This window comes from Sturnira hondurensis, unplaced genomic scaffold, assembly GCF_014824575.4.
Source record: "Sturnira hondurensis isolate 20B ecotype Veracruz unplaced genomic scaffold, ASM1482457v3 Scaffold0004068, whole genome shotgun sequence".
NCBI classification, from domain to species: Eukaryota; Metazoa; Chordata; class Mammalia; order Chiroptera; family Phyllostomidae; genus Sturnira; species Sturnira hondurensis.
Window position 1 is genome coordinate 5,410,326 of NW_028076699.1, and position 22,527 is coordinate 5,432,852.

General features: G+C 52.6%; 1 protein-coding gene across 10 annotated transcripts in view; it reads left to right on the top strand.

Moving 5' to 3' along the window:
- LRP8 (LDL receptor related protein 8) overlaps window positions 1–22,527 on the top strand; it is a 73,637-nt gene that overhangs the window by 48,977 nt on the left and 2,133 nt on the right. For 4 of the 10 annotated variants that reach the window (XM_037043227.1, XM_037043229.1, XM_037043234.1 and 1 more), the window contains 12 exons: window positions 2,096–2,215; window positions 2,313–2,438; window positions 5,661–5,835; window positions 7,855–8,082; window positions 8,994–9,112; window positions 9,350–9,489; window positions 10,896–11,037; window positions 12,027–12,179; window positions 13,053–13,277; window positions 15,080–15,148; window positions 19,395–19,567; window positions 20,555–20,731. In XM_037043227.1, the coding sequence (XP_036899122.1) occupies window positions 2,096–2,215; window positions 2,313–2,438; window positions 5,661–5,835; window positions 7,855–8,082; window positions 8,994–9,112; window positions 9,350–9,489; window positions 10,896–11,037; window positions 12,027–12,179; window positions 13,053–13,277; window positions 15,080–15,148; window positions 19,395–19,567; window positions 20,555–20,731 (1,847 nt within the window). Of the gene's footprint in view, window positions 1–826; window positions 866–2,095; window positions 2,216–2,312; window positions 2,439–5,660; window positions 5,836–7,854; window positions 8,083–8,993; window positions 9,113–9,349; window positions 9,490–10,895; window positions 11,038–12,026; window positions 12,180–13,052; window positions 13,278–15,079; window positions 15,149–19,394; window positions 19,568–20,554; window positions 20,732–22,527 lie in introns of all 10 variants that reach the window. The other 6 variants (XM_037043230.1, XM_037043233.1, XM_037043228.1 and 3 more) reach the window with 5 other exon arrangements.

Sequence of the window (22,527 nt, forward strand, 5' to 3'; positions counted from 1 at the left end):
TCTGTGTCTGTGCTGGCGAGAGGCCAGCATCTGCATCCAGGGCTCCTTCTCTGAGTCAGGCAAGGGAATTGCATCACATGTCTCCGTGTGTGCTCCCATGTCCGCGTGAATGTCTGTGGAGCCCACGGGCCTGTCTGTGCCTCTGCACGTAAGCCGGTGTGTGTGTGCATGCAGACGGGCGCATGTGCTGGGAAAGTGACACTGCCCCTTCCTTCCCCAGGGGACGTCGTGCTGGGCAGGCCTCTCTGGGCCACCTGTCCCTCCCTTCCCTGCAGATAGATCCCCCAGGAGAATCGCTTCCAGGCCAGATAGAACTGGGAAGGCCTGGAGACCCCCTTTCAGCCCCTGCCTCGGTGCTGCCCTTCAGGGGAGGGTTGATGGGAAGACAGGTCCGGACCCACCACTCATTCTCTCCCTGACCACCTCAGCCCTGGAAGACTCTGTGCTCTCCCTTGGCCCCGTCCCGAGCCGCCGTCCTACACCTGTTGTTGCATCAGTGCTCAGTAAATACGAGAGCTGAGTCGCTGCTACCTGCAATAGCAGAGGGAGGAAGTGAGTGGGTGCGTGAATAGGGCAGGGAGTGAGGGGTGAACAGATGAATGGACAGCACTGAGGGAATAGTACGGATGGGGTAAGTCAGGGAGGGCTCAGAGTGACACAAAGACCTCTGGAGGTGATGCCCCACAGAGAGCATCCCGAAGCTACCATGGCTCGGCCAGTGCCAAGGGGCTGGGCCTTCCGGGGCTGGGCCTTGAAGGGCCGGGCCTGGTTGAGTCATCTCCAGGCCCCGCCAAATTATGAGATTGCTTTGGTCTTCTTCTTTCAGTTATGCCAGCATCCCAGGGAAACAGGAGGAGGCCCAGGGGTAAAGGGGAACATTCCCTAAGCATGGCTCAGGCTGGAGGTGGGGCACTGGCCGCTGTGCATGGCCTGGGGTAGGCAGCTCAGACTGGCTGTTTGCATGGCCGTGGCTGGCTCGGCTCAGCTCGCTCGGCTTGGCTGGAGTGGCGATGCATGAGCCCGGGGGGCAGAGGGGTGGTGCAGCTCCCTCCCTTGGCTTGCAGAATTAACCTTCTGTGATTCTAAAGCTCAGAAGATGCTGTGAAAACTTGGTGAGCCTTGGTCCTGGCCTCTCTGGCCTCCACTGGGCCCCTGCCAGAAGGTGATGAGGGAGTGGGTGATAGGGGAACTGGATGACATCCTAGAATCCCTTCGTCCTTTACCAGCAATTGGTGATCCGGGGACCAGGCCTGTGACTAAGTGTAGGAACAGACAGGTGCTGAGGGAAAGTGAAAAAATCCATCGTAGTTAATGGGAGGAGAGAATCGACTTAGCAACCGCTCAGTGCAGAGAAAGGCCTGGCAGCCTTAGGTGACCACAAGCTTAATCCGAGAAGACTGTTTGGACTCCCGTGTGGTGGCCGGGCTCAGGCCTCTGTCCAGAGTGGGGCATGGGCAAATGGAGCATGTCCAGAAACAGGTACTGATTGGTGGGGTCAGAAGTCAGTGCTTCGGGAGGTTCTGAAGGAGCCAGTAGACCCTGGTCGACCCCACGCAGCAGAGCTGAGGGCAGGAGCAGAAACTGCAGGGAGGCTGACCCTGTGAGGAGGAGCTTTGCTCCAGGTGGAGCCAGCCGCCTAGGGAGAGGAGCAGGCTTCCGAGGCCAGAGATGTGGACGCAGGGCATTTCAGGAGGGGATCACCGGGACGGCTTGCAGGTTAGACGTGGTACAAACAGGATCCTTCAGCTCTGAGGTCATGAGGAAGGAGGAGCTGGGAGAAACTTGTTTGTGAAGGGAAAAACCTTAAGCAGCCAAGCTGCCTTCAGCCTGGCAGTGGACAGAGCCCTGGCCTAGGAGGCAAAGGACCTGAGTTCTGGTTCCACTCTGTCCTTGTCTGTGTGTCTGTCCTGGAGCAAGGACTTGCCCCTCTTTGACCCATCTCTTGCCCAGTCACCTGGTTAAGGAGGCTGAGGCTCATCAAGGCCACAGAGCATCCCGGCTCTATGGGGGTCCCGCCGCCCTGAGTCTCTGCTTCAGCTCTGGCCCCCACCCCAGGCTGGGCTCCGGGACCCTCAGGAGCCCATGTCCCTTCCAGGGCTGAACGAGTGTCTGCACAACAATGGCGGCTGCTCCCACATCTGCACTGACCTCAAGATCGGCTTTGAGTGCTCCTGCCCCTCGGGCTACCGGCTCCTGGACCAGAAGACCTGTGGCGGTGAGACCCCCCCCCCCCCGCCCCGGTTAACCCCCAGGCAGAGGCAGACCCTCCTGCCAGATCCTCCTACCCTTCTGACCTCTGCCCCTCCCCACAGACGTGGACGAGTGCGAGGACCCCGACGCCTGCAGCCAAATCTGTGTCAATTACAAGGGCTACTTTAAGTGCGAGTGCCACCCTGGGTATGAGATGGACACGCTGACCAAGAACTGCAAGGCTGTTGGTATGGACACCCCACGGTGGGGTGGGGAGAAGCTCAGGGGGCACAGAAAGCAGTGTGCTCCTGTGTACGTGAGGAGTGGTTGTGCACACGCAGTGCTCAGTGTGGACACCACACCGCACACACACTGAGCTGCACAGTGCCACCCTCGTGGACCCTGCGTGGAGCACCGGTCCCGCCCACGGACACTGCAGTCGCACAGCACACAACATGTAGACAGACTGGACCGTGCAGACCACACACAGCACAGGCGGCCCACACAAAGAGCACGGCGTGTGCAGACCTAACGTGGGCCAGTTCAGCCAACTGAATTCACTCCCTTTGCCCCGTCCTGCACCCGGGACGCCTGCTGTGGCTGTAGGTGTGGATGCAGCAGCAGGCACAACAGGCACAGCTCCTTGTCCGCCCTCATGGGACTTAGGTCCCTGTGTGTGAAACGGACAAGAAAGCAGATGAATAAATAAAACACAGTGCATGGCAGATGGCAATACGGGTTAGGGAGAAACACAAGGCCGGGAAGGAAAGGGGGAAGTCCGGGAGGGCAGGGGTCACAGTTTTAGACAGAGCGGTCAGGGAAGCCCTCACCTTTATGGGAAGGTGACACCTGAGGTGAAGCAGTGAGGATCAGCACCAGGCTAAGGAACGGAAGTGCTAAGGCCCTCAGGGAGGGGCACGCCTGGTTTCAAATAACATGTGAGGAGCCAGTGCAGCTGGAGCCAGGAGAACAGAAGATAAGTCAGAGAGGGCAGGTGGCAAAGGTCTTGCAGACCGTTGTGAGGGCTGACTCTCGAGCCCACTCTGGATCGGGGGGAGCCTTGGAGGGTTTGAGGAGAGGAGGGACGTGGGCTGTCCTACATTTTTTAAGTGGCTACCCTGGCTGCTGTGTTGAGAGCAGACTGTAGGGAGCGAGGCAGGAAGCAGGGAAGCCATTTAAGAGGTTTTGGCAATGACCCAGAAGAGAGGTGCTGGTGGCCTGGGGATACCAGAAGTGGAAGGACAGGATGAATTTTGAAAGTCAGGACTTATTTTGGAGCAACAGGGTTGAATTATGAGTTAAATGTGGGTTGTGAGAGAAAAGAGAGAGTCAAAGATGGTTCCAGGGTTTTTTGCCAAGCAGCTGGAAAAACAGGGTTGCTCTTTCTGGAGCTGGGAGAGATGGTGAAGAAAACAGGTTTGGGGACTGTTAGGTTGACCTGGACGTGTTATGTTGACCTGGACGTGTTACGTTTAAGAAAGTAGACATCCAGTAGGCAGGTGGGTCCACGAGCTTGGAGTTCAGATGCACAGATGCAATGCACAGTGTGTGTAAGTTGTAACACTATAGCAGCCACAATAACTGGCATGCAGCCTGTAAACCCCCAAAACACCACCCGGACTGCACAATATACAATACACACATAAGCACATCACATGTAACACGCAGTCTGTTCTTATACCCACGTGGGAAACCGGCAACATACGTCGTGGACTATATACGTATAATAGAAACAGCACACAACTGCCCCTGTAGACACGAAACCCCCGCAGGTGAACATCTGAAGTGCGACCAGGTGCTTGCTGGTCCTGTCTTTCAGGCGTGCATCTCCCAAACTCTAAGGGACCCCAGGAGGCTTGCAACCAGGGAGTGGTGGGCAGCAGCAGCTCCTCCCAGGCTAATCCCCTGACCCTGTCTCCAAGGCCCCCTTTGCTTTGACTTCCCAGTGACCTGACAGAGCCCTGCCTGGGCTCTCCTGTTGTCCCTTGTATCCCTCCTTATTATACTGTCCCTGGCTTTAACAAATACACTCTCCGAATTAAAAAATGCAGTTAAACAAAAACTGGAAGCATAAACACACTGGCTTCCTGCCACAGCCCTCAGTTAAACCACCTGGAGTTGTCCTGTAGCCCAGCTCCTGCCTTCAGGAAGGTAAGGTGTCATCACCCGCATTTTGGGAAGAAGAAAACCACACTGCTTGTCAAGTGGCGCAGCTGGGCCTTGAAGCCAGCTCGCCCCCTTTCTCCTTCTGGCACTCGGACCCCCATTTTTCTGTGCTCTCTGCACCATGCTTTTCCTCCCACCCCGACCCTGCCTTTGAAATAGTCTCCATCATTGCACACAGGTCACACACCCAGCCCCATGTGGCTCAGTGCTGGTCCCACCCAGCCCCTGGGGAACATGTTAGCCTGGCACAGATGCACAGTGACAGGAACCAGGTGGCCTGCAGACGTGCCAGCTGGAAGACAAGGAGGGGGGCACAGACAGCTCCAGGTACCGGCCTTGCCCCCTGGACAGTGCGGGTGCCCGAGAGTGGCCTGCCGCAGCTGAACACAGGCTGGGGCTCACAGCCTGTGCTGAGCACTGGGCCCGGACAGGCCTGTGGCTCAGTGTCCCCCCACAGGCAGTATGGCCAGGAATGTCTAGGTCGCTGACGGTCTTCCTAAAATCTAATCTGAAGTCTCTGCATGGGTTTTGTGGTACATGGGCAGTTGTGTGTTGTCCCCCTTGCACATACATATCTGTGTCATACATGACACCCATCCTACCCCTGCTATTGCTGCAGAGTCAAGTGCAAACTCTCCACCCAGCTCACAGGCTCGTGCGGTCAGGCCCCTGCCAACCTCTGCCGTGTCCCCAGATACGTGCTGCGTAGACTAAAGACTCACTTCCCTTGAGTCTCAGCCCCGCTGTGATGTCGCCGCCATACTGGGGCCTCACTCGTCTCTCTGGAACGCTTCATGCTCGTTTTGCCCCTTCTTGAACTATTGCCCTGGAGCCCGAAGCAGGGGACGTGGTAGCTGCTCCGGAGAAATGCCTTCTAGATAGAGGGGACAACCTGAGCAAAGGCCCCAAGGCAGCAGAGTTCTGCCTTGGCCAGGTAGTGACAGGTACCCTGGAGGCAGGAATCTTGAGAGGGGTGAATGATGAGGCCGGTGAACGGGGAGTCTGGGGTCACACTGTCTTCAGTGCAAACCTAAGGAGAAACAGGGGAGTCATAAAAGATGGTGGGGGTAGTTTATGTAATAAAAAGAGGAAAAATCCTTCTGTTATGCGTGGTGCTTTTGCATCATGCTTTTTGTACCCTTTATTCCACCTGCTCCTCTCACCTGTGAGGTAGGGATCGTCACTTCTGTTCTACCGGAAAATGAGGCGTCACCTGGCAAACCAGTGACAGGGCCGTGGTCTCCACCCCCCAGCCCTCCGCTGCACTGATCCTCTCTCTCTCTCTCAACCTCCCTGCGTGGCAGCTGGCAGAAGCCCATCCCTAATCTTCACCAACCGGCACGAAGTGCGGAGGATAGACCTGGTAAAGCGGGACTACTCGCGCCTCATCCCCATGCTCAAGAATGTCGTGGCGCTAGACGTCGAAGTTGCCACCAATCGCATCTACTGGTGTGACCTCTCTTACCGCAAGATCTACAGGTGAGCGGCGGCAGGTGCTGGTCACCCAGGCCTTGGGCGGGGGGGGGGGGGGGGNGGGGGGAGGGGAAGAGGGGCCTCTCAGCCCCGTCTGCCCCTAGAATTCCCTAGAACAGAGTCACAGTGGCTGTGGGACTGCCGGGACCTGAGCCGCGGGGCGCCGGTCGAGGCTGTGGGCTCTGCTGGGGAAGCAGCTTTGAGCTCCACACGGCCGACTTCTGGCGGCCTAGGAGGGCCTCACAAGACACAGGAAACGTGCAGTGGGGGCAAAGAGGGAGAAGTCCCCAGCTTTGGAGAGGACTTCCAAACCAGCTCACCTGCCTGTGAGTTGGCTCCTGAGGAGTCAGGGTGGACTCTGACTGCCTAGAGGATTCCACTCATAACACAGTGACGTCCACGTGAGGATAATGAGGGGGAGTCCAGAGGAGGCGTCTGACCCGCTCTGAGGGGTCAGGAAAGTCTTGAAGGAAACATGCCCCCGTCCAGCCCTTCACTGGGTCTGTGACACCACAATCAGGGGACTGTGGCTCTCGGGAAGTCTCCTCACACACGAAGCTCTCCCTAAGTTTTTCTCAGTACCGCCAGCCTGTCCCCTTGGGCAGCCATGGCCTTTCTTTGTCTTGAGATCCACCCACTGAGCAGACCTGCCAGTGACCAGGCCCTGGGGAGACTGTTGGAAGAACGACGGAACGGATGGGCGGGTGGGTAGACAGACGGACAGACAGATGGATAGATGGATAGGGGAAAAGCAAATATGCCAAGTGCTACTCCCTGACAACTCAACGTCTCACCCCCCACCCCCGACACATGGAGCCGTGCTCAGCTCACAGGGACACACACGGGAACAGCTCGAGCAGTACCTGCCCCGCAGTCGTCACTGAAAGAGGTGGAGTTGTGTGACAGATGGGGTGTGGGAAGCCCAGATGAAGTCCCACGTTCTTGGGGGTTTTAGGTTCTGACTTGGGAGGGAGGTTTTGTGGGCCATGCTGCTGTGCTCGGAGGTGGGAGCTCTGGAGGAGAAACGAGTGGCGGGCTGGGCAGCCCCCCTCTGGCCGAGGGGGGGTGAGGTGGGGGAGGGGAGGAGTTTGGGATGCCTTGAGTTTAAGGGACACCAAGAGGGGCCAGTTGGCTTTATAGTCTGGAGCTTAAGAGAGCTGTCAGCATGGGGGAGTCAGAGTTGTGGACGGCAACGGCCACTGTGGAAGTAACCGCCCAGAGAGAGGTTACTGGGGGGAAGGGAACCTGGGGAAAAACAGCGTTTGGGAGACAGAAAGTCTCGTTAATGTTGCCCCCTGAGTGTCTACTGTGCTTTCAGCCCCTTCTCTCCGCTGCCCCGGCACAACTCCCTGCGGACCCTCTTTATCTCCCACCTGGGTGCGGTGAACAGCCTCCCGACCAGTCTCCCCGCCTTCATTCCCTCCCCTCCGATCCGTCTCCTAGTCCACAGGTGCCACGGCCACCTAACGTGCCCGTCTGACCGCGTCCTCTTCCTGTTCAGTTACCTGCTCCAGGGTGAACCCCAGCTCCCCTGCAGGGCCCGCAGAGTCCGGGCGATGGGCCCCTTCCCACACTCACTTCCAGCCTCACAGCCCACCAACCCACAACATACCTCACCTCGTCAGCGTTCCACGCCTCTGGTGTTCGCACACGCTGTCCCTCTGCTTTCTGTTCTTTGTGTTCCCAGTGGACGAGTCCTCCTGCAACCCTGCGGGATGATGTTGTCCCCATTTCCCTGCTGCTAGAGCCCCTGATACTTTCCATATTCACATAATACTGCAATCATCTGGCTATAAATTTCTGTCCCCCATTAAACTGAGCTCTGCTGGGCGAGAGGCTGTGGCCAGTTCAAGCCTATGCGCCTACCCCAGTGGCCTGCGGATGTGTTGAATAGAAATGAGCCGAGCTCCTCCAAAACCCACTGCCATGGCCCAGAGCGGGGAGAGAGGAGAAGGGTGCACAGGAAGCTCCACAGGGCCGTGTGGGCAGGACCCTTGCTCCATGGCCAACTCTGGTTGCTCCTAGCGCCTACATGGACAAGGCCAGCGACCCGGCGGAGCAGGAGGTCCTCATCGACGAGCAGCTGCACTCCCCAGAGGGCCTGGCGGTGGACTGGGTCCACAAGCACATCTACTGGACAGACTCGGGCAACAAGACCATCTCTGTGGCCACTGTCGATGGCAGCCGCCGCTGCACTCTTTTCAGCCACGACCTCAGTGAACCTCGAGCCATTGCTGTTGACCCCCTGCGAGGGTGAGTGTCCTTGCCCAGAACTTCCCATCCCCCGATTGTAGGCACTCAGTCCTCATGTGTCCATCATAAAAGCTGTCTTAGGGCTTTGGAAGGCCCCAGGCCCCTCAGCCCATTAACCCCCAGCCAAGGGTCCTTGGGGCTTTGGTCGCCAGGTTTCTCCTGGGCTCTGCCACTCACTCATCCTGCCAGAGAATGAGAGCATCTCAGAGCACAGCCTGGCTCTGAGGCTGCCTGGCAGAGCGCCCGGGGCAGGAAGTCCGTGCAAAGGCTTCTGCACGTGGGCATCTGGTGGCCGCTCCCGCACTTCCAAACACAGGAGCCCGTTCCCTCTACTGTGGCCTGTTTCATTTGGGACAGTTCTGCCCGTTAGAAAGTACTTTTTTTATGGTCTGTTTGTTTTCTCATATTCCCAAATCTGCCTCCCTTTGACTTCCTCCATAGTCCTGATGTAAGTACATGAGGTGAAACCATTCAGTCCAGTGCCCAGCACATAGTAAGCGCTCAATGAATGTTCAACAAAAAAAGGGAGAGGAGCCCTAGACAGTTCTAGCTGTGTGACCCTGGCACCTGGGTCACTTCCTCCTCTGTAGACTGGAGAAGCAAGAGAGGGGTGGCCAGGGCCTCTCCCACCCTGGCCTGCTGGACTCTGGCCAGAGCTGCTGGAAGTGGGAAATGGGCTCCCAGGCTAGCCAGCAGAGGCCAGGTGGACACGGGGAGTGTAGGCTGCCCAAGACTCAGATGAGGCGAAGGCTGAAGCACCTGCTAACTCTAAGGTTTGATGGCTCCACTGGGCTCCAGAGGACTTCCCAGCCCTACTAAGCATGTTAGTCAGTGGCTCGGTGAGCCCCTATGATCCAGACCCCCAGTCATGTCCTCGACAAGAAGCCCTGTTGGGTCCCTCTCTCTTTTAGGTTCATGTACTGGTCTGACTGGGGCTACCAGGCCAAGATTGAGAAGTCTGGGCTCAATGGTGCGGACCGGCAGACACTGGTGTCAGACAGTATCGAGTGGCCCAATGGAATCACCCTGGGTAAGCCCTGCCTTCCCGAGACTGGGGGCTGTTCCAGCACCTGGTCCTGACCACTGTCCTGAGCCCCCGGGTCTTGTTTCTACATCCCCCTTGTAGTGCCTGTGTTTCCTGATGGCGCCCCTGAATGGCCTCCATCTGAGGCCTGGCCTGGAGATGCGGGCGGGGGGAGGTACAGAGGAGCAGAGATCCGGGCTGTGGTCCCAGCCTGGCTCCCCTGTCCCCCTTTTCCTCCCCAAGACTTGCTGAACCAGCGCTTGTACTGGGTGGACTCCAAACTGCACCAGCTGTCCAGCATTGACTTCAATGGAAGCAACAGAAAGATGCTGATTTCCTCCCTTGACTTCCTGAGCCACCCTTTTGGGGTAGCTGTGTTTGAGGTGAGCCCCGCGAGGGTGGGCATGGCCCCATCAGGAAGGCTAAGCCCAGGAAAGTTTTATTCAGGTAGAATAACCCCCTGAGAGTTTTCTGAATGGAAACAAAGGGACAGGGAGGCCGATGGATGGGTTGGTGCACACCGGGTGAGCTGCCTCCATGCAGAGGCCCTGCCGCCCGTTGTTCGCCTGGCGGCCTTTCTGTGCCCCCTTCCCAAGACCACTCTCCCAGAGCGCTGCTCCGAGGTAAGCTGCCAGACTGTGTGTTTTCTCTCGGAACTCCCAGCACACCCCGCGCATAGACAGCAGGTGTGCAATAAAGGGAGGGAAGACGAAAGAATCTCTATTTCCTTAGAATCATTTATTGTTGGAAATGGCCTGAGAGATGCTGTTCAACTCAGCACATTTTCACTGACATTTCCTGGACCCTGGGGTCATAGAAGGGAATCAGACATTATCCCAGTCCTCAAGAGGACCCAGGAGGGTGAGAATTAAGACTCTTGCGTGTTCTGACCCTAACAAACTTTCTCCTTGGGGAATGAGGAAGCGAGAACCAACCAAGATCTCAGACACCTACCTCTTCCCCCAAACTAATGGCCACCAAAGGAAGGGAAGGCAAAAGGACAGTGGTCTGTGGCGGGCACTGACAGTAATTGCTAGGATCGGTATCACGCAGCAATGCTCTGAATTTACGGGCAAAGCCCCACCTGCAAGTCCAGTCCCTGCTTCAAATGACAGGTGTATTCAGACATGTGTATATGTTTACGCGTATGTGTGCCATGTATGTGTAAAGTTTATGTGTGTGTGTACATGAATGCATTTAAAAGAGTCCATTCCTGTACATGCTGGTGCTTGTGCATGTAAATACGTGTACCAATACTGGGACAAGTGCTTATTTAGGTACAGGTGTGCCTTTGTGTGAGCATGTGGCAGTGTGTCCAGATCGTGCATGAGGCTGCACGGCCGTACCTGTCAGTGTGAATGTGTCCCCAGGATGCACATCCAGGCTTGTGTGGACTTGCCCACCACTGGATGCAGGAGGCCCAGCAGGGAAGAGTCCTCAGTAGCTCACAAATCCCTGCCAATCTTGGTCCGGGGCACCAGTTATGGTAACAAGTGTTAGAGACCCAAACTTAGGTTTGTGCTGGGCTCTAGGAAGCAGGCCTAGCCAACCATTAATGAGCAGCTTCCAGGCCAAAGCACAAAATCACCAAATAGCTTTCAGAGAGAGAAGGGAACCAGAGCACGTGGCACAGATCAGAGGCCAAGAGCCCCACTGTGAGTCTGTGTGTGGGAGAGGACGGGGGAGATGGCCAGGCCGTTCTCGTGGCTGTGGTTTGGGCGTGAGCCCTAAGACCGAGGCCATGGACGTGGGCTCCAGGCCACCCAACCTCTGCATCTGTACCCCGCAGGACAAGGTGTTCTGGACAGACTTGGAAAACGAGGCCATTTTCAGTGCGAATCGGCTCAATGGCCTGGAAATCTCCATCCTAGCTGAGAACCTCAATAACCCACACGACATTGTCGTCTTCCATGAGCTGAAGCAGCCGAGAGGTGAGCCTTCCCTGGTCTTGGTCCCCTGCCCACGTCCTCTCTCTCCGAGAGGCAGGCTGGTTCATGGTCATGTGACACATTGTCTCCGAGGCCCTAGGAACAATGGCAACAGTCTCTCTCGTCAGCAGCGTGCTCTGCTGTCATATATTTCATCTCATTTTGCCTCAAGCAAGCTCTTGGTGAAATAGTCCTGGGTATAAAAATATATATAAATGCCCTATTTTTGCCAGTCCCACGAAGTGTGGGTCAATCATTGTTCTCATTTGACTATTGAGGAGACTGTGGCTCGGAGAGGTAAACTGGTGTTAACAGGTGTTAACAGAACTAAGCTCTGACTCGCTTTCCAGAGCGGCTGCTGCCGTGAGGAGCACATTGCTTGTCATCTGGTGTTTGTGTCCGTTTGACAGTAGCATAGACTGATACATCCTGTGGCCCCAGAGAGAGTCGGCGTGTCAGTTGGGAATAGAAGTCAGGAACCCTCCTATTGGTCGCCCCCTCCTCTAGCACTAGGGTACACTAAGTCTGACTGTCACTGGGGGGTCGCTGCCGAGTGAAGGTGAGAAAGCACAGTGGGGAGAGGAGATGGGGCTACTGCCTTATTCTAAATCCAGAAATGTAAATAAGAAAGAGAAGTGGTGGGTGGCATAGGGGAAAAAATGGACTTTGCAGTCTCAGGCACCTCAATTTAAATTCTGTGTCCAAAATTATTAGTGGTACAGTTTCGACAAGTTTATTCTCCTCATGAGCCTAGGTGTCCTTTGTCTGTCAGTCTGAGGCATAGTACCTGCCTCTGAGGGGTGAGGTCGGGGTTAAATGAAAGTAGGAATGAAACGCCAGGCACAGTGCTGGAAGCTGCCCGGTAACAGCAGTAGAGAAAGCTTTTCGAGCAAGCCGAGTGGGCGGGGGGGCATCACCCTCTGGAGGAGGGAAGAGCTGACAAGTCCTATCTGGGCCCATCTCTCTCTCTCTGCCCCCCTCCCTCCCATTAGCTGCTGACCCCTGCGAGCTGACCGCCCAGCCCAATGGAGGCTGCGAATACCTGTGCCTTCCTGCTCCTCAGATCTCTGGCCACTCTCCCAAGTACACGTGTGCCTGTCCTGACACAATGTGGCTGGGCCCAGACATGAAGAGGTGCTACCGAGGTGAGTGGCCCCGCCAGGAGGGGAGGCCCCTGGCCGTGCCAGACCGCACCCTGCTGAAACCCTCCCTTGGCTTCTAGGACACTGTGTGCTCCTGGTTTCCCTCCGTCTGCTCTGGCTTCCCATTGCCTTTGCACACTCCTCTTCTTTTCCTTCCTTGAATGCAGGTGTCCCCTAGGGTCCTTCCAAGGCTTTCCTCTTCTCACTCCCCCCAACAACGCACATAGGCAGACAACATTTTTAATTCATTGTCAGGGGCTTTCTGGAACCCCCTGAAGACTTCAGACTAAGAGCCCTTGATCCCACGGCTTTAGTTGCCATGTACACACACATACAGGTGGATACGAGCTTGCCAGTGTCTTGCCCAGAACTTAACACACTACGCAGAAGCCCTTTTGTGACATGACTGGCACTTCAGCCACACAAATTTACATTTTTCTCCAGTCTTGATGCAGAGCCAAGGCCTTTTCTTTGAGCAGAAGTCTGCTGCATCATTTACGATTTCCAGATCCAATTGTTTAAAATAGAACAAGATTTTAAACCTAGTGGTGTAACGGTATGCGCATAAAATCCTTCTAGAGATGTATGATCCCCCCTCCTCCCACGCTTTGACGGTGGTCTTGCCCAGACCTGGTTCTACAGCATTGCTTTGATCACTCACTTTTGTCAGATCAACACTCAGACACAGTGCTTGGGACCCAAGCTAAAGAAAAGATCAAAGCCCATTCGGGAGGAATCGGGAAGGCTTCACAGAGGTGGCCTTTGAGCCAAGCCATGAAGATGAGTTCCTAAATAGAATCCATAGAGGCAGTAATTTAAGGCACTAAAGCAATAAAATTCTCTGTCCAAGTGACCTCCATGGTATTTCCTGTCCAGCACCTCAATCTACCTCAACCACGACGTTAGCCTCTACCACGACGAGGACAGTGTCCGACTCCACAGGAGCCCGGGGGACCCCTGCCCACAGCCCCACCAACCGGAGCCACAGCACGGAGATACCAAGCCCGGCAGCTGCTGTTCTGAGCTCAGTTAACGCCCCCAGGGCTTCCAGCGTCAGCCCGTCCACCCCAAGCCCTGCAACCAGCAACCACTCCCAGCACTGTAAGGAAATGAGTTCTGCCTTCTTTCACGACAGAGGGAGCCAGCAGGGGGCACTGTGTGGGAAGGAGAGATCATACCAGAGCTGAATGTTGGTGCCTCTGAGGAGGAAGCCGGGGAAAGCAGAATGCCCCACTGTGATGTAGAAGTCGCAGGTGCCCCTAACTTACAGAGGGTCTTGAAGGAAGCTACCTTCTGTCTCTGAGCCTCAGTTTCTTCACCCATGTAATGGGATAATAATAACCCTTCTCCCACCTGCTTCACAAGATCGCCATGAGAGGCAAAGGAGACGAGGGAAATAGACGTGCTCACACACACAGCCTCTGCCGCTCCGGGTGTGTGTCTGTGTGTCACCTGTTATGACCTGTATATGAGGGAGTGTCCCTTAGATCTGGAACTTCAGCAGCTCTGGTCTCAGTTCTCAGATCCCTCAGTAGGTTCCTCAGATGATAATACCCATGAATAGTCTGCGCCTGCCTTTTTCCAAACCCTGGGATAAAAGTAATTAAGTTCACCACTTGGTAAATCATCAGAAGTAGTCATTATCGCTGCTAGAAAAGTTCCGTCTCATTAGCCAGCAAATACCTTTTTAATTGAGTTGCCTGCCAAGGGGAGTTTCTTTAAGAGGCTAAACCATCCCCTACACACGCGGCCCAGAAACCCAGCAGCTCTGCAGCCCCTTTCTAACTGGTCTGCCCTCCCTGTAGAAGCTGGGTTTTCAGAGTTGAGCACTTTCCCGGAAGCTTGGAGAGGCAGGGAGATCATGTGTGAGTTCCGGTTCCTCTCATGCAGGGCCCCAGGGGACCAGGAGTCCCCACGGGCTTCATCATGCTCCAGGCTTTAACTCGGCTACCCAGTGTTTGCTGGGGCCCTGAGGGAGAGGCCAGGGCATTGCCGCAGTCAGCTTTGCAAGCAGTGCGGCTCTTTTCTCCCCTTAATAATTAGTCTCCTGCCCTGGCTGGTGTGGCTTAGTAGACTGAGTGCCGGCCTGTGAACCAAAGGGTCCCTGGTTTGATTCTCAGTCGAGGCATATGCCTGGGTTGCAGGCCAGGCCCCAGTAGGGGGGTGGATGAGAGGCAACCACACACTGATATTTCTCTCCCTCTCTCTAAAAATAAATAAAATACTTTTTAAAAAAGAATAAGAATAAGTAGTCTCCCTTAGAATAACTTGGAGACAGAGACACACCGAGAGGATGGTGTTTGGGCCACTGCCGAGTGGGCAGCCCGCTCGTCTCTTGGAGCAAGAGTAGATGCTTGTCTCTTTGCACCTCAGAGGGCTGTCATGAGGGTCCATGGGACAAATGCTGCTAAACTACAAAGCGCTGCGCAAACATTACAGTGAAGACGGTTGTGAGAGTGAAAAAGATGACACAACAGACTTTTTAAAGACCACAGTTCACTTTCTGAGCACTTTTCTGTTTAGAATGTGCTTTTATATACCCCATACCCCACTCCCTGCCCTCTTCAAACGAAGCAAGGCTGTGTCAGGCACTGCGCGAAGCAAGCCTTTCACACAAGTCATCTCATTTACTCTTTACAATTGCCCTAGGAGGTAGGTAATACTGTCCCCAAGATGAAGTGTATTTATAATGTATAATAACTTGCCCAAGGTCACACAAGTAGGGAGTAGTACGGCTGGACTTGAACCCAAGAAGTCTGACCCCGGAGCCTGTACTCTTGATTCCACTACATGATGTTGTGTCCATTTCAATTGCTTCTTAAAAATAAGCCGATAGTGCAGATGGACAGACAGACCACCAGAAACAAGAGAGACGTCATCCTGCAAATGTTTGTATTTTGCAGATGGGAACGAAGGTGGCAAGATGGGTTCAACAGTCACCGCCGCCGTCATCGGGGTCCTTGTGCCCATGGGTGAGTGTGGCCCCAGATCACCGGGGGGAAAGGCAAGGCCAGCCCAGGCCTGGGGGAAAGCTCTCAGAGAGCAGAGCACTTGGCATGCTGACCTTTTTCTGCCCTGGCAGCCTTCCTGCCCACCTCCCAGTCCTGATTTAATTGGGTTTCTTAGCTTGGCACACGAGGGCCTTAGGACTGGGCTCCAGGCCACCATCTGCATGCCGGCCACGTGAGGCTGAGCTGCAGGCTGCGTGGAACGGGGGCGGCACCTCTCATGCCCGCCCCTTCCCCTGGCTCCCAGAAGTGTCTGGCACGTGGGAGGAAGTAAAATGTTTGTGGAATCAATGAGCGGAGCCGCTTACCGTAGCTTCAGTCGTGCCATCCTGCGTTCTTTCTGTCTGGGCTTCCGCAGACATTTATCAAGCGGCAACGATGTACCAGACTCCGTGATAAGGGGAGGGGAGGTGGCTAAAAATGGGTGACATGGTTCCTGCCCTCCAAGTTTTATTAACTTGTCGGAGAGACAAACTTAACACAGATATTTGGATTATGGCATGGTAAGCCCTAAAATTAAGCCATACGCGGTTCATTGGAAGTGCCGAGGAAGCATTTAACTTAAGCAGGGAACGTTTCCTGGTGGAAATTACAATATATTCGAGCTGAGTTAGCCAAGTGAAGAAGGATCAAGAGCAACCCAAGCAGTGGAGACAGCATGAGCAAAGCCAGGGATGGGAAATGGCGTGGGGGGGGTCAGGGGCTGGGGGGACTAGGAGGTCACCTGGCCAGAATAGAACATTTAGTTCAGTCTCACAAAAAACACCAGGGGCTGATTCATCCTCCCCACCCCAATGTCCACGTTGTCTCCTGTACATCCTGTCACACCTGTGTCCTCTCTTGGTGAAATCTTTGGATTGTGATTGTCCATTCATAGATTTACCTCCCTTACTGGCCCCTATGTAGTACCTCAAGGTCAAAGACTTTGCCCACTTATCCTGGGAATCCCCGATATGGTGGTGAGTTAGTGAGTGAATCTTTTTTAAATCCTACAATATGCAAAGGGCTGTGCCAAGTGCTAAGGATCCGGGGAAGGAAAAAAAAGCTTTAAGAGCTTTCAGTCCTTAATCAGACTTAGTCATAAAAAAGTGATTACACAGGGGTCTTAATACATATTATGTGCTGTAATAGAGGCATGGTACTCTGGAGGAGAGGGCATGGTAAATACTCCTGGAGAAGATGGCGTTTGAATTGGCCTGGAAAGGCTTCAACGGTAAAGACGCTGGTGAGGAGATCCTGGCCTTGCATTGAGTGGAGTGAGGGGGAAACATTCTGAGCGCTGTTTAGTGAAAGAGAAAACAACCCCTTTCCCAGCCTCCTCTACTCTATCAAAGGAAGAAACATGGGTGTGCTGTTTTCTTGATAATAATCCACTCTGATACAGTCAATATTTTAAATTTCTGTAATCCGAGGAAAGAAAAATGAGTGGAAATATATTCCATATTCTTTCCCTGCTTTTTTTCCCCTCCTCATAAGCTTATTAGCCATTTATATTTCATCCTGAATGAATTGCCTATTCACAGCCTTTTTTTTCTATTGGTTCTTTGTCTTACTCTTATTTATAGAAACATTTATATGTAGAGGGGGGGCTCTGCCTGCAGGGTCCCCCCAGCCACCACAGATGAGAATAAGTCTACCAAGACATAATCTGCTTGGGGAGGAAAGGTGGCCAGTCTCTCAAAGGAGAAGCTCCAAGAACCTTTTCCTCAGTGGGTTTTTATTGGGTTCATTTTACACAGGAATATAGGTAAAGCTCATTAATCATTGTCTGGCAGTAAGGATCAAACAATAGATAACATACAAAGAACTATTTATTCTGAGTCACGGTCTGATAACTAAAGGGCTACAAAACTTTGAGGAACAAACTCACTTCCTGCTTGGACCCTTATCATTTAATTGAGAGCATTGTAAACAAAGCAGGTTTCACAGGATTTTATCCATTCTTTCTTAGGCCTGATCCCCCTAGGGACCTGCCCTTTCCACACAGGGAGGCACCCACCGCCAGCATTGTTTCAGGCTTAAGGCATTGTTTCATTTTTAAGTCAGGCAGGGGAAGTAAGGCAGCCAAGAGATTAGGAGACTTCTTGCAGACAGAATGAGGACTCAGGCTATGTCAAAGCTGAGGGGCGAGGGTCCATCACCTCCTTTCTTCATAGCCCCCCAAGTCCTTCCCTGGGTCCTCCCCATGATCGTGCCTGTCTTAGGTCGTTCCACCTTGGGGAATTTTATCCGTCATTGATCAAGCAATGGGGGCCAGGCAGGGTGAAGAAAAATGAGCAGAAGCGGTGCACTTGCCAGGGAGATGAGCTTTGTCTCCTTAGTGGCTTTTGGTCCAAAGGTGGCTCACTCAGCCTTAGCCATGGGGGGGCGGTTACAGCTCCTGAAACCAGGCAGGGCGGTTCCCAACATTTATACATAATGAACATGAAACATGCTACAAATATTTTCTTCCATAATGCCACTTGAAATTTGTTTACAGTATCTTTTGCCATGCATAAATTAAAAATTTTTAAATATCAGATATATTCATCTTTTGTGTTACGATTTTTGGGTCTTGCTTAGGGAGGTTTGCCTCACTCTAAATCATTAAAATAGCTTCCTACATGTTTGTCTGCTGCTTTAAACATTTTTTTAGTATTTAAATACTAGTGCATTTAATACGTTTGGAATTTATTTGAGAGTATGGTGGGAGATAGAGATTTAACTATTTTTTTTCTGTATGCCTGTCTCGTTTACCCTGGACCATTGCCAAAAAGTTCGTCCTTTTCTTCTGACTTGAATTGTCCTCTTTGTCATAAACTGCATGCCCACACGTGCTCTGATCTGCTGCTAGGCTGTTTACCCCCTCCGCCAGGTACCGTCTGCTCCTACACACTGGAAGCACAGCCTTGTGCTATGTTCTAATATCTGATAGGACATGATTATTCTTAGAGCATTTTTCCCACCATTTTCATTCAATTTCTCTTCAAAATGAACTTTAGAATCATCTTGCTAATCTATAAAAATTATGATGACAACTTATTCTTCAGGTATATAAGTTGATGTGGAGAGAATTTACCTTTGTACAATACTGATGCTTCCCATGAAGGACTATGACATGCCTCTCCATTTATTTGAGCCTTCTTTTATGTCCTTCAGTGGAATTTATAGATCACATAGGACTTGCATGTACCTTATTAGGTTATCCCAGGTATTGTACAGTTTTTGATAGGCTATTGTGAATGTGTTCTTCTTCCACTCCATTTTCTGATTAGTCATTGCTGAATAATATGAAAACTTGATTTTTATGTGGTTCTTGATTAACTAAAAGTATTTCTAAAAGTTTTTCATCTGCTTTTCTAAGATTTCCCAGACATACAATATCTGTTCAGAATAACAGTTTTGTTTTTCCCCTTCCCATCTACGTGCCCTTCGATCCTTTGTCTGGTCTTATTGCATTGTCCTGTCTCTGGAACAATAAAGAGTAACAGGGATAACAGGCATCCTTGCCTTGTTCCTATCTTTAATAGGTATTTATTGTTGTCACCTTACAAAGTAGAAACCCCCTCTGTCGCACCCTGGATAGCTGTCATCCAGCCTCCATGTAAATGTTCAGGGTGATTGCTTACTGTCTTAGGAAGATGCTTGCTTCACTTTTGCCCAGGTCTGTTTGAGAACTCCCTCCTTGAAGCATTAACATATGCATTTATACTAACTCAGAGCCTGTGTTTCCCTCCTCTGTCTTCTTGCAAAGCCTCTCCAGTTTAGGGAGAGAATGGTTTTCTTAGAGAAATCAAGGAAAGCAGCAGCATTAGGGCTAAGGTGTGGTGAAGAGATTCACTCAGCACATGTTACTGAGCACCCACTCAGTGCAAGGCCCTGGAGAGAGAGAGAGAGAGAGAAGACACAGTCCCTGCCCTCAAAGAGCTCAGGCTAGTTGGGGCACATATATGTAAAGTACAGGACCATGGTCTGGGAACATATGTGAGGGAGCAACTGGCTCTACCCTGAGAAGTTGAGCAAGGTTTCACATTTGAGCTGGATTTGCAGGATGAGTAGTTAACGAACGAAGAGACAGGAAAAGGGCTTCCAAGCAGAAGAAAGAAAAGAACATGCAGCAATAGAGCCCAAGGAACAAGAGCAGTGAGATTAGAGAGCTGGCAAGCGATGCACTGGTGTCTGGGCAACGGGCTGGAGCCTGCTGGTGGTCCAGTAACGTGTCTTCCTGCAGCAGTGATAGCCCTCCTGTGCATGAGCGGCTACCTGATCTGGAGAAACTGGAAGCGGAAGAACACCAAAAGCATGAACTTTGACAACCCAGTGTACAGGAAAACAACAGAAGAAGAGGATGAAGATGAGCTCCACATAGGGCGGACTGCTCAGATCGGCCATGTCTATCCCGCAGTAAGTGTTCCTTGCTGGAAGAGTTCCTTCCTCCGTTCCTCCCTTCCTCCTTCCCTTCCTTCTTCCCTTTCATCCTCCCTCCCTTCCTTCTTTCCTCCCTTCTTCTGTTCCTTGAAACATTTATCAAGAACCTGCCATGTGCCAGGCACTGTTCTAGGCCCTGGGGACACAGAAATGTTGGGGCAGGTCGCTGGGGTAGGAGGGTGTTGGGACCATCTTTTTACCTAGAGGCTCTTCCTGGAAATAAAGACACCCATTGTCTTTCTGCCGAGTAAATTTTCAGAACCTTTCACCTGGAAGGGTAACTGTGGCCATTCAGATGTATGCATTTCAACAAGCACCGTATGCTGGTTATGAGCCAAGCACCATGTTAGGTGCTAAGTGTTCCAAAGTAAAGAAGGAACGTACTTGCTCCCAGGGAGCTGGTGGGAGTTAGAGATAGTCACTTCCTATTGTACGACTGTGTGCCAAGTGCCATGGTGGAAGCTCAGGCGTCCTCTCTTCTAGGAAGCCTGCCCTGGCGTTCTTTGTTTTCCCACAGCCTCTTTCTGTCACAGCACCTGTCTCACTCTGGTCACCTTATCTTTTTACTCTTTGGCCTTCCCACCAGACCGTGAGCCCCTTGAAGGCAGGACTATTTGATCTGTGTGCCTGACACCTAGCACAGCATAGGTAGCTCCCAGGAAATATTTGTTGAACAAACCAACAGGGAGCTGTTCATTCTGTTTGGGAAATTTGGCAGGAAATGCCTCACAGATGAGGTGACGGATAAACTGCATCCTTGGAAGAGTCGTAACAGTTTTCCATGCAGAGAAGGGAGACAGTGGCATTCCAGAAAGAGGCATATGCAAATGCCGAGAGGCACAACAGGGCACGGCTTATGGGGAAGCAGGAACTGCGAGGTGGCTGCAGCAGGCGTCGTGGTTGAGTAGCAGAGTCAGGGGGCTGCGTGTAACCACTGAGGTCATCCAGTCCATCCCCTGTCAGGCAATCAGCAGCTTTGATCGCCCACTGTGGGCAGAGCCCTGTCTTGGGGAGACCAGAGAACTGGAAGACCCAGCCCCTGCCCTCAAGGAGCTTTTTGTCTTGCCGGGAGAACCAAGGTCACAGCTGCACCAACTCCCGAAGAACCCTCTTTCCGAACGGCCTGTCGTCAAGTGCAAGGTAGGGCAGTGCCGCTCGGAGTCCGAGGGGCTGATGAGTGAGGGTGTGACCCAGGCAGGTACAGCCACTCCTGGAAGGCTTTCTGGTTCTGGGAGGCTGCAACCTGTAAGCTGGGTACTGGGCGAAGAGAAAAGATGGGTTAGTTGCAGGTGGAGGAAATGGCATGTGGAAGACATGATTGAGCGTGAGCAGGGCAGGCAGAGTCACTGCTGAAGCAAATTATATGTGGAGGGGAGACGTGGGAAGTGAAGTTGAGCAAGTGAGGGGGCTAACGGGTGACCTTGAGAATCCTTAGCCCGGGCCAATCCAAGCCAACAGCTGCTTAAGTAATTCCTAAAAATCCCAGAGGGCACAGCGGAGGAAATGTTGAGCTTGGAGTACAGACATGACTCCCAGTTTCACTGTTGCATAGCCCCGTGACCTTAGTCACGTCTCTGCTCACTCTTATTTGTAAAATAGGAATGATAAACCCCCCCTTCTATCCGCCTCCTGAGTTTATAAAATTCAAGGGAGATGGCACATGTGAGAGTGCTCGGTGAGTTATAAAGTCCCCTGCATGTGGGAAATGGCACTGTTTCCAGAGAAGGAAGTGACGAATGAGGAGGAGCCGTTCCTAGTGACTCTACAGTAGACCTGAGGAACAGCTCCAGCCAGTTGCAGAGAAACAGGATAGGAGAGCGAGGAAATCCACATTTAGCAAGAACGTACTGTGTGTCAGACATCACTCCGTGTTTTACGTACATTTGCTTGTTTAGTCTTTACAGGAACCTGATAAAGTTGGTGTTATTAGCCTCATTTTGCAGATGAGGAAACAGACTCAGAAATTAAACGATGCCTAGGATCACAACTAGGAAGTGGCAGACCAGGATTTAAACTCAGTCTGTGTAGTCACAAAAACCCATGCTCTTTCCGCTCTATCATGGTGTGAGTGATACTCTGGAAACCAGAATTCTCAGCAACCTGTTCTTTCCCCTTCCCCTTCCTCAGGTGGCTCCATCAGCACTTCTGGGACCTGCCCTGGACCTAGAGATCTGTCCCAGAGAGAGTAGGAGGGTGACTGGACTAGAAAAAAGACTCTCAAATATCTGTGCTAGTGGAGGCAGGCCGTGGCACTCCCGCGAAACAACCAATAACTGAAAGGTGGTTTGAAGGCAGTGGAGTTGCCTTCTATTGTATGTAGAATATCCAGAGCTGGAAGAGGCTAGTGTGGTTGTACTTCATGCTGGAATACTCTGGACCCTGTGTGTGTTAGGTACCGTATTTAACACTCCTCGTACATTATCTCATTTGATTTCCCAACAACCCTAGAAAGTACGGTAGGTCCTATTATTGTGCCCGTTTGATAGATGGTGGAACCGAGGCTCGGAGAGGTGAAGTGGTTAGCCCAAATTCACACAGCTGTGAGGAGGTACTGAAACATGGGTCTGTCCAAAGGAGGGTACCCGGGAATTAGGGGAGTGGGGAGTAGGGAATTGCAACAGGACGGGTTGGGGAAAGCCTGGAGAAGAAAATACTCCGAAGGAAGGGAACTCACTCTACAAATTTCAAGTGTGGTCAGTGGAGGACTCTCTGAGACTAAGACATAGAATCAGGGAACATCAGGAGCTATAAAGAAACAGATTGCATGTCACTCTAGGAGAGCACTAGAGTCCACCGTCCACAGTGGAGTAGACCGGCTCAGGGATTAGTGGCTTTACCATCCAGTGGTCAGCCGTTTGTCACAGAGGGAAGCCTAGCATCTAATGACTTGAAAGTAGCGGGTAAAGGAACGAGGTATGGAATTTCACTGACCTGCA